The sequence below is a fragment of the Cucumis melo genome, chromosome 11 (genome assembly GCF_025177605.1).
Source record: "Cucumis melo cultivar AY chromosome 11, USDA_Cmelo_AY_1.0, whole genome shotgun sequence".
Classification (NCBI taxonomy): Eukaryota; Viridiplantae; Streptophyta; class Magnoliopsida; order Cucurbitales; family Cucurbitaceae; genus Cucumis; species Cucumis melo.
Window position 1 is genome coordinate 16,233,393 of NC_066867.1, and position 11,878 is coordinate 16,245,270.

The 11,878-nt window shown below is 31.8% G+C and overlaps 1 protein-coding gene across 1 annotated transcript; it reads right to left on the minus strand.

Annotated features, from left to right (window-relative positions):
• Positions 1 to 10,069: 10,069 nt before the first annotated feature.
• On the minus strand, positions 10,070 to 10,576 carry LOC103490465 (uncharacterized). The gene has a single exon (XM_008449979.3). The coding sequence runs from the start codon at positions 10,438 to 10,440 to the stop codon at positions 10,234 to 10,236; it is 207 nt and encodes a 68-aa protein (XP_008448201.2). The 5' UTR covers positions 10,441 to 10,576; the 3' UTR covers positions 10,070 to 10,233.
• Positions 10,577 to 11,878: the final 1,302 nt, after the last annotated feature.

Here is an 11,878-nt window from a genome sequence, read left to right on the forward strand (position 1 = left end):
AAGTAATAATATGAAGAAATTAACCTAGTCTTAATTATAAAATAACCAATTTTGGAATGTTAATTTATATAAATGTAACAAAACTAAAAAATATTTACGATCCGTATAACAAAATAAGAAAATCCCATGACACGTGATCATTTTTTCATAAATTTTTTATATATGCCCTTGCAATTTATATTTGTTGGAGTTGTCCTAATACTGGTAATTTGTAGTTTAAATTATATTCTATTTAATATAGTGGTTATTGAGGATTTATTAGTGAAAATAAACTAGTATAATCTTGAGTCAAATAAACTAAGATCCCGATGCTATCTAGTGTAACTTGAATTTTATGTAGAGACATAAATGTGGATCAAGTTCGAGTATATAGCCCAAACGATGTACCTTGTATGTATAAGGTCTTATGCCTTATTCTAAGGACATTATGGATGCGGCCGCTTTGTAGTTAGTACAAATAATGTGATCTTTAATCGTTCATGTAGTGCCATGAAAGTTGGGGCATCCTATGTGAAGAGTTTAACATAAGACTGGAACCATGAAATAGTTACTTTTAGGTTATAACATCGTTGACGGTATAAAACTGACTATTTTGATTACTGGTGACCTAGGTAACTTAATTTTAATCTTGAGCTAACTATGAACTTTTGTTCAAATATAATTATCTTTGAATCTGCATAGGTGAGGGTAGCTCAACAACGTTAGTATAATATGCCTCCTATTTCAAGGGTAAGATCGGGTGGATGGCTAGGGACATAGGGTGCAAGACGTAATTTACTTCTACCCGCTTTAGGGTTGGTAAATAGGTTGTTCCCTCAAGGATTGAATCCAATTTTTCAACAAGGGGTCCCACCCTCTCATTGGCCCGAGAGAGGGATTCGGTTTATAGGTTGAACCTTAAACCAATTGTTCAATAGTAGATCAATGGGATCTAAGGAGCAGGATGTAGTATTGGGGGTAAAACGATATTTTGATCTATCCGAGGTTACGAACAAACTGTGAAGGATTAACTTACTGGTCATGGTTATATCAAATGGACACAAATATCTATAGTGAGGGGAGTGCAATTACGGAACTTTAGTTGAATGACTCGTTAATTAACGAATGTTTATTAGCTTGATCTAAAAGGGTTTAGCTAGTTAATCTCGAATTGTTGGAGCGCAAGATCTATAGGTCCATTAGGTTCTTCTGCTAGCTCATATGGAATTAACTTAGAACAATATGTTGGAATAATTTGAATTGTTCGAATTAGGTAAGGAGAGAGAAACCGACGAATATATGTGATATGGCCATCGATTATCGATTTCAGATAGAGTTTTATGTTTAAATGTGGTTTAAATATTAAAAATATCAACCCGAATTCATATTTGAAAGCTTAGATTGATGGAAATGGTCAAAATTTTAAAAGGTAAAAATGTTTACTTTTGACTATTAAAAGTCAAACTTTGATCGGTTCTATATTCAAATTTGATTTAAATTTTAGAAAATGAGCGTGGATACATGCTCGGGAGGTCAGAGTTAGTCAAGATGGACAAAATGATAAAAAGTCAAAATGTTGACTTTCGACTTGAAAAAGTAAAGTTTGACTTTGACTTGAATGGTCAAATGACCATATTGTCCTTGGACTAAAGTTAGTGAGAAAATCTAATATTTTGTTGTATAAGCCCATTAACACTTATTGTGATAGGTGGCTACATGAAGTGTAAACACCCAGCTCACTAAGTCGGTGGATTCGAACTTAGTGTGTTGTGTGGTGTATGTTTGTATCTTATTCTATGCAATGAGGCATGATCATTGCATGCTAGATGCTCTCTATGTCTCGCGTTCGTAGTTACTAAGTCCTCGTTGGATACAAGCTTTTCTATTCCTTGTCCAAGTATAAGCGAAACAATAGGTTTCCTGAGTAATCCAAGGTCGAACACAGGGAATCAATATCAAAACTTAGTTATAAGGTTCACTCTTCATTTAAATGGTATAAAAGAATCATCTATACATAATGAAGAAGTATAAGTTTAAACTATATCTACTTATCTACACTAGAGAATATGTGAAAGGGGATGAGAATGGCGGTAAGATGGACATGTGAAACTAACTTGTATTAACAAAATAGTGAAGGAAGACCTATGAGTTACTAGGCATTTAAACCATGCGAGAGCCTTGATGCGATATATCTCAGATAACTAGCTTATGATTAAGGCGAGCACCCCTTAGTGTCTAAAATGCCACATTTGCTTTTCTTTTGGGATATAAATGATGAAAGTTATCTCGTCAAGGTGGAGTTTGTCTCCAAACTCCTTATTGGATGCATTATCCATATCCTTGGTACTTGCCTTCTTAGGTAGTTGGCGATAAACACTAGCCAAATGATGACTATAGCTCAGCTAACTCGATAAGAGTTATAAGCTAAGCTTCTTATTAGTAACTTATCACAGACCTAAACCACGAATAGCACTTTGACGAACGAGTAGTGAAGATGTGATGTGATGGATTGAAAAGGCATGAACATGCAATATATCAAGGTAGGGAAAATGAAAAATGACATCTTCTCTACTCGGAATCTAAGCTCTCACTTACAGACTGATCGGAGATGAGGAAGAAATACTTTTACAGACGATCAGGAAAGCTACTCCTTTCTGCCACTCTCTAGGGTTGACCTGTTCAAGCCTGTTTTGACCGGTCCATTCAGAGATCTGACTTCTCTCGAAGTCGGCCATTTTACTTAGTAGGGAAGGAGTCTTTTTATAGGTAGCTTTCAGCAGGAAACTTCTATTCTTTCGATCATGTCAGCGTCGATTGCAGCTTTGTCAAGTCACATCAACTTCAACTACCATTCTTGTCTTCTAGTGAACCTTCCTCGTGTGATGACGTAGATCCTCGCCTAGAAGTTGTACTTGCCAGACGAATTCTTCTCGTGTAGCTTTTGCGCGAGGTCCTCTATGATTCACTAGTTTCTTCTTTTATTTCTATTCCTGCGTTGAGACATTAAAAACACGGTAAAACAAGTATGAAGACTTATGTTCAATGTATTTCCAAATACTTATGAATTTACAATAGAAGTTACGCATTTTAACACTTTTACTACGAGTTTTGGCTTCATTATTCTATCTGAAAGGCTATAATAAATTGTATTTCTACAAGCTATCATAAGTACCACAAATGGTTAGTGGATTATCAGGTGTTGAGATTATATGAACAATTTACATGTATTTATGCATGTAATTTGTTTATAAATAGTTATTTCAAATTGTAAAAAACTTTGGCCATTTTTTGTAATTTGGAATTACAAATTTCTCTCTATTATCTCCACCTTCAATTTCCTTCATCTTATGGGTCCCACAACCCGGTTTTAGGTCCGGAGAATAGCTGATCAACACTAGTGGTGATCCTGACTTCAAGTTTGTGAGAAGATTACGAGGATCGGGAAGCTTCAAAGATGGGTTTTGTAACACCCCATAAATTTAAGGAACTTATTATGGGTATTACATTAACTGGACTTCGAAGTTAAGGAATGTATTTGGTGTTTTGTGTTGGATTAATTAAATATATATACATGGGTGTGAATATTTAATTAAAAATTATGGAGTTTGGTAGAAATTGTTATTAATTAAGACATGAGAGTCAAGTATCCCAAGTTGTTCAAAGATTAGAACTTTCGAGGACGAAAGTTTCAAAAAGGAGGAAAGATTGTAACGCCCCAAAAATTAAGATAATTTTGGAGTTAATTATCTTAATTTTGTTTAATTAGTTTTAATTTATTGGGCGTTATTTTGAATTCATTTAATGAGAATTATTTGAGTTATGTGAGAATTGAAATTAATTAAATATTTGTTGGATGAATATTTAATTATTTAAAGGTTTTGGCATGTGGTGTTTGTTGAGTTTTTAATTAAATGGTAAGTTAAGAGAATTAAGTTAAGTTGTGAACTTTTAGTGTTGTTGAAGTTCATCCAACTTTTTATACTAAGTTGAGGCCATTACTAAAAAGAAACAATGACAAGAGACATTTTTTTAAACGAGGAAAGACTAAATTTTCATTAAAAATGGAATATTAAAACACTGAAACATTGACGCGGAAGCAAAACTGAGTCCCCATATGGCATGTCACGGATCCTTCTCTGTCGCTCGCCAGCTTTCCTCTACCTTTACCTTCGTCTGAAATATTAAACATAGAAAGAGTGAGTATAAACAAATACTCACTAAGGGACCTACTACTAGTCCCGCTAGGTGACTGTTAACTTCCCATTAGAGTTCTGAAAAGTGGTACCCAAGAACTGGCACGTTCCCGAACACATGCAATCTGTGATTCCGTAGGAACATGTCTGGTCTTCGGTGAACCCAAAGGAACACCTAGGACAATCTGGTCTTTAGTGTACCCGAAGGAAACACTAAGACAATCGGGCTGCGAGTGATCCCGTCGAATCACTCGAATCATGTCTATGTCAATGCCAGACTGGCAGTTCCGCCGGACTACGCAGTCCTAAAAAGGTGGTGATCCCGAAGGACACCCATGCAAGTACGACTCTAATAGACAAAATTAACAGAACACCCTATCCATAGCATGTAGCATAACATAACATCATAACATGACATGAATATTAATCTTAACGTCCTTAATCATGTCATTGATATATCATGCATCAACATCAACATCAACAGCCATCAACATAGTATCAGTCACCAACATAACATCAGTCATCATCATCAGCATACTACCAGTCATAACATGACATCAGTCATTAACATAATACAATATAATGACAGTCATTATCAATAGCATCAAATTATGCATTTTAGCTACCATCAATGCATAATCATAATTACATGCGGTCTCTTGAATTCAGTTCGAAGGTTTAGTAGGTGGAGATTTTAGCCAAACAAGGTACTCCCTAGTTGACAGTAAAAATTCTCCAATTAACTTGATCCTAATCATAAAAGGAAAACTCAGTATCTTAATTAATGAAATTAGCAATTGGCTAACATTCATAAATTCTCCCAAATTAATTAAATTTCTAAAAATTGGGGTTGAAACCAATTCAACCTTGATTGGAAAAAAATCCAAGATTTAAATCTTAAAAAAAAATTAGCCAATTGAAACTTTAAAGAAACCTCAAATAGATCCAAAATTAAATTAATAAAATATTAATTTAATTTCATTGGCTTACCAATGTTACTCAGATGGAGGTTAAAAAAATTCTCTTATCCTTGATGGAAAAATTAATCACTTTAAATCCTCTTAACTTCAACTGATGAGGCGACAACAGCAGAGGGTTATCTCAGAGAGAAGAAGATAAAGAACCTTTTTCTTTTTCCTTTACTTCCAATTTAAGCATTCCAATGTCATTTATAGACCCAAATAATAACAATAATATTTATTATTATTATTTCCTTTTCTTTTTTCTTTTAGGATATATATATATATATATATATATATATATATATATATATATATATATATATATATATATATATATAATACCAAATATATACATATATCTTTATTCCCATTATCTTTCCTAAATAAATGCGTTAAATGCACAAAATCTTAGGCATTTATAACCATTAATTATAATAATAATACTTCTTTATTATTATTCTCACCAAAATCTACAATAAACATATATATTTATTTAAACCATTATAAATATATATCTTTTCTTATCCAATCAAAATCAATCATCTCTCTCCTCATGGATTATTTTCTTTTCCAAACAAATATAATTATATTCCATAATATAATTAACTTCATTTTTCCATATTAATTAAATATATATATTCATATATATATACTCAATTAAATCCAATTCCACAAAACCAACTTTTCCCTCCAAAATCTCAAATTAATTTAAATTCTCAATTAATTTAATCAATCAAATCTTTTCCAATAAATCACTTATAACTTCCAACATGAATTATCTTAACTCAACCATAACAACTCCACTCCAGAAACAATATTTATCTTTCTGCAGAATAATTAATTATCTTCCACAATAACTAATTATTATTTATCTTTCTCCAAAAATAATTAATTATCTTCCACAATAATTAATTATTATTTATCTTTCTCCAAAAATAATTAATTATCTTCCACAATAATTAATTATTATTTATCTTTCTCCAAAATAATTATCCTTTTACAAATAATTATATTTTCCCAAAAAATAATTATTTTACTTTTTCTCCCTTAAAAAATATCTTTTCTCCGAAATACAATTATCTTTTTCTTAAATTATTATATTTCAACAAATATAATTATCTTTTCCTTTAACATAATAATTATATATATATTTCCACATATACATATAATTATTAAATCTCCAACAAACTTTCCACCCCACAATTTAATTACATAACATTCATAATTATTTAATTAAATTCAACTTCAACAACACTAAAAATTCACAACTTAACTTAATTCTCTTAACTTACCATTTAATTAAAAACTCAACAAACACAACATGCTAAAACCTTTAATTAATTAAATATTCATCCAACAAATATTTAATTAATTTCAATTCTCACATAACTCAAATAATTCTCATTAAATGAATTCAAAATAATGCGCAATAAATTAAAACTAATTAAACAAAATTAAGATAATTAACTCCAAAATTATTTTAATTTTTTGGACGTTACAGGTTTTCTTTTAACCTCAATTTTATATAATTAAGGTAGTTTTAAAGCATATTAATTTATAAATTGTTTAAATGCAATTAGAGTAGAATAGAACTCCTTCTTTCGCTGCTTATGTCTCCATTTCCTTCAATATTGTTTTTGCGATTTATTAATCCCAGACAGTCTCAGTGAAATTAAGGCCTGAGATCGAATAACTAACGGTAGAAGTCTTTCATCCTAAGGCATCTTCGGGCAATGTATGCCCAAGATCGTATAAAATAAAGGCATAATTCTTTCATCCAAGGTCATTTGAGTGCCACTAAAGTCCGAGATCCAATAACTAAAGGAAGAATTCTTTCATCTCGGGGTATCTCAGGGTATTGTATACTCGATATCGAATGAATTAAAGGCAAAATTCTTTCATCCTGGACATCTTGGTACAATCAAGGCCCAAGATCATGGATCATGATCTACATGATCGTTTAAATTTGAAAGTCGTCTTTTAAAATGAAGTAAAGGATTGTGTGTTGGAATTTATGTCCTAAAACTCGTAGTTTGTAATCATATTTATTCAATAAAGTCGTTATTGAGAAATTGAATACTATAATCTTAAATCCAATAAACTAAGATCCCAAGGCTATTTTTGAGTAAACTTGAACTTTATGTAGAGACATAAACATGGATTCAGTTCGAGTAAATAGTCTAAATAGTCTATAGTATATGAATAAAGGTTGGGCACCTTATTCAGAGATACTATGGATGCGGCCCGCTTTGTAGTTACTACAAACGATGTAATCCTAAATCGTTCATGTAGAGACATGAAAGTGGGGGCATCCTATGTAAAAGGTTTACATAAGACAGAACCATGAAATAATCACTTTTACGTTATAACGCCGTTTACTGTTTAAAACTGACCATCTCGATTATTGATGACCTAGATAACTTAATCTTAATTCTGAGCTAACTGTGAACTCCTGTTCACACGAAATTATCCTTAGATCTGCATAGGTGAGGGCAACTCATTAGCGTTGGCTCAATAAGCCTCTCATTTCAGTGGTAAGATCGGATGGATAGTTGGGAACATAAGGTGCAAGACGGAATTCACTCCTACCCGCTTTAGGGTTAGTAGATAGGTTGTTCCTTTAAGGACAGAATTCAAGTCTTGTACAAAGGGGCCCCTCCCTCTCATTGGCCCGAGGGGGATTCGATTTATAGGTTGTACCTTAAAACCAATTGCTCAATAGTGGATCAGTGGGACTTAAAGAGAAAAATGTAGTCTTAGGGGTAAAACGATACTTTTCGATCCAGCCAAGCTTACGAACAACCTGTGAAGGATTAACTTACTGATCATGGTTATATCAAATGGACACAAATATATCTATAGTGGAGGGGTGCAACTACGGGACTTTAGTGGAATGACCTGTTAGTTAACGGATGTTGATTAACTCGGTATAAAAGAGTTTAGTTTGTTAATCTCGGATCATTGGAGCCCATGATCTATAGGTCCATTAGGTTCCCCTGCTAGCTCATATGGAATAAACTTAGAACAGTATGATGACCTGAATGAGTCAAATTGTTTGAAATAGGAGAGGAGAGAGAAACCGACAAGTATATGTGATATAGCCGTCGATTTTAAATTACTAATAGAGCTTTATGCTTAAATGAGATTTAAATATTAAAGATATGAATGTGGATTATACTCAGAAGCTCGAAAAAGATGGAAATAGTCAAAGTTGTAAAAAGTCAAAATGTTGATTTTTTACTTTTGAAAGGTCAAACTTTGACCGACAATATATTCAAATGTGATTTGAATCTTGAGAAAATAAATGTGGATTCATGCTCGGAAGGTCAAAATTAGTCAAGACGGACAAAATTGTAAAAAGTCAAAATGTTGACTTTTTGGTTTGAAAAGTTAAAGTTTGATTTTTACCAAATGACAATTTTACCCTTTGACCAAAGTTAGTGGAAAAATCCAACATTTTGTTGGATAAACCCACTAACTATAGTGGGTTAGGTGCTAGCAAACTATGAATACATTAAGCCCACTGATGGTTAGTGGATTATGTGTTGTTGGGTCATGTGTTTCACATGCAACCTTGCATATAAAATTCTCTATAAACTGGGCTCCTAGGGCTTCAAGAAAGGGTTTGACATTTTTTTTTCTAAAACAACATTGAGCTGTCATATTTTCTATTTGGTTTTCCAAAAATCAAATATTAAAATCCAAACCCTTATCCATATATTTTCTATTTTTTTTCTCTCCTAGTTTCCTTCATCCAACGGGTCCCACAATCGGGTTCTGAGTTCAGAGGATAGTGGTAGTTCAAGCATCAATTGAAACTTCGAACATAAGTTTTTCTTAAAAAAACCTTATATCCTTATTTCGGTTTAGGGTTTATTGTTAATTAATTGCAATTAGGGTAAAATTTTGGTCTTTCTTCTGCCCTGCTTGTTTAATCTCTATCATTGTGTAGATCTACACTTCCAATCTTTTATTTCGGGTCATCTTGGTGCATCCGACTCATCTCGAGGCAGGTATGCTTGACATCATGTATCAAAGTGTACACGATCGTGTATTGTGCGCGTGTGGCGATTTATTGCATGTTGACTAGGGTAATTTTGGTATTTTACATTGTAGATCATGAGTTTTTTATAGTTTCAAAATTGTTTTATATATTGTAAATATTTTTTTGATTTTGTTATATTTTCTAAAAAACCCCATTTTAAAATGCTTGTAATTAAATTATCATTCATATTCAATTAATTAATCTGTTCCAATATATTAAATGATATTCTTATTTAATTAATTAATCTATTACCATTATATATAAGAGTGTCGTGATTTAAGTTCATAAATTAAATACAAATATAACTTCTGTTCATAAAATTAAAACACATAAAACAATTAAGAGGTAAAAAATCTTAAAACAAATGGTTATTAAAAGATTTTATTTTTTAAACTTTAATTCTTTTATTGATGAAAAGGTATTTTTGAAACATTTCAATGTTTAAAAGTTTTTTTTTGAAGTATCGGTTACTTTTCAAAAATTTTGGTATCTTTTAGGCTAGAATGACAAATTAGCCCTATTTCTAAAAGTAAAGCTTCCCAAGGAATAGGAAGGTAAATACAGTGTCATACGTCAAGTAATCAATAAAAGGAGAAAAATGAATGCAGCATTAAAAGCTCTCCTTTCTAGCGTGTCGCTCATGTGAAATAATTAATAAAGGAACCATATTCACAAATATATATGATTTCCCAATTAACCTTGAACCCTGCAAAATATTTGACGATCAAGTCAAATATAACATAGCCCATGAAATTAAAATTGATAAACGATCCGACTAAATGATAAGATCCAACTTCAATAATAAATTACCAGTATCAAATTAAGATTCTTCTGGGTATTCTTTTTCTTTATCCTTTCTTTCAAGTAGATCAAAAAGAAGGAACAAGCCATTGAGCTATAAAATGAACAAATTCCGACTACATGCAATAAGGCATGTTAAATTAAAATTAGTGTCTAAGATGAAAATAATAATAATAATAATAATAATAATAATAATAATAATAATAATAATAATAATAATAAAACATTGAAAAATTAGAAGGAAATAAATAAATTAGCGATAAGATCGAAGAACAGATCCACAAAAGGTACAGATGAGGGCTCTCCAAGATTTACAATAAAAGGGAACATGACAGAATCTCGTAGCGGTTTTCATATCGGCAACGCTGGCTCCTCCGCCGCATCTGGAGCAAATTCCAGGCGCCGGCCTACTCCGCCGCACCTTCCGCTTCTGATCCACCATAAAGCAAAAGAAAACCATGGTGTCGTCCTCGGAGCTTTGTTGGTTGGGAATGAAAACTATGGGCTCAGTGAGGAGTAGTGAACATATTTATAGGGACGTAGAACGCGGGCAGTGTGTAGGTTAAAACTTTTAAAGCTCCACCGTCCGATTTAAATACCTCATGGTCCTCATCTTTTATTATTATTATTAATATTATTTAATGAAAATGTCAAAGAAGCTAGGTTGAAGAATTAAAAGGTCAATGTTGAATTACAGCTGGAGTCTTACAACGATTGTCAGACGCGCGGAAAAAATCTTTGAAATCTTGACTGTACACGTGGCCACGGTAAATATAGGACTGACTAATTATGAAGCTTGGCAGTTGATTTTTCTAATGCAGATGCCACTTGCCTTGGGTGGGCTCCTTTCCATGCCTCTTTTGATTCTTCCTTATTAATTACTCACTAATTTTGAATAATATTCCCAAATGGATCATGGGCATCGCCATTTTGAATTTGGTTAGCTGACACAATGATGCTTCATTTACGAATTCCATTCTCTCCCTTTTTACTGATACTCTTTCTATTTTTCTCATATTAATTTCTTTCTAATCTACGTGCGGTATTCATGATGTTTTAGTAAATTTTTTATCACAACATTTGTAGCTTCTTAAAGGCCAACCATACCCTATCTTAAAAAAAAAAAAAAAAAAAAAAAACCGGTTATTTTGAAAATAAGAGTGGTTCCGAAAAAAATAGGGAAAAAAAAAAAGGTGGTTTCCAAACTAGGGTGGAAATTTTAACTTTCTAAAAATGCAATGCATCTTTGGAGAGATGCATTCAAAATTTATCTCACATGAATGCCATATATTGACGAGACTCATTCTTGAAAAAGAAAAAAAAAATAAAAAAAATTAATGCACATTTGGATGCATTGCGTCTCTCCAACAGATGCATTCACCCATAATTTTCTTTTCAACTTTTTACAATGATCATTCTCACTTTTTTTCTTTTCATTCTTAAATTTTTTTACTATCTCCAATTAATTCGTGTAATTTTTGTTTTTGTATTTTTCGTAATCATTTTAAGTATTTTTCTTATATTAGTATATTTTTCTCTTCAATCTATTCACTAACAATATTTATAATGGTTTAATAATTTATCTAATGATTTTAATGGGTTTTTTAATGATCTTTTTTAATTTATGTAATTAATCTATATATTTTCTTCCTTTCATTATTTTGGATGTACTTAGTTCTTACTACTATTCAAACTTTTTTGCAATGCTTTCATGGGTCAAATGAATACCAAACACCACCTTCAATACATCTTTCACTATATATAGATGTCAAATTATGCAACACAATGGTTGTTGTTCTAGACAATGCGTGCTAGGTGTATTAGATATTCTCAAGGTTGCAAAATTTTTATTTATAATTAGACTACAAAACTAAACAATAATTAAGTCATCCAATTAA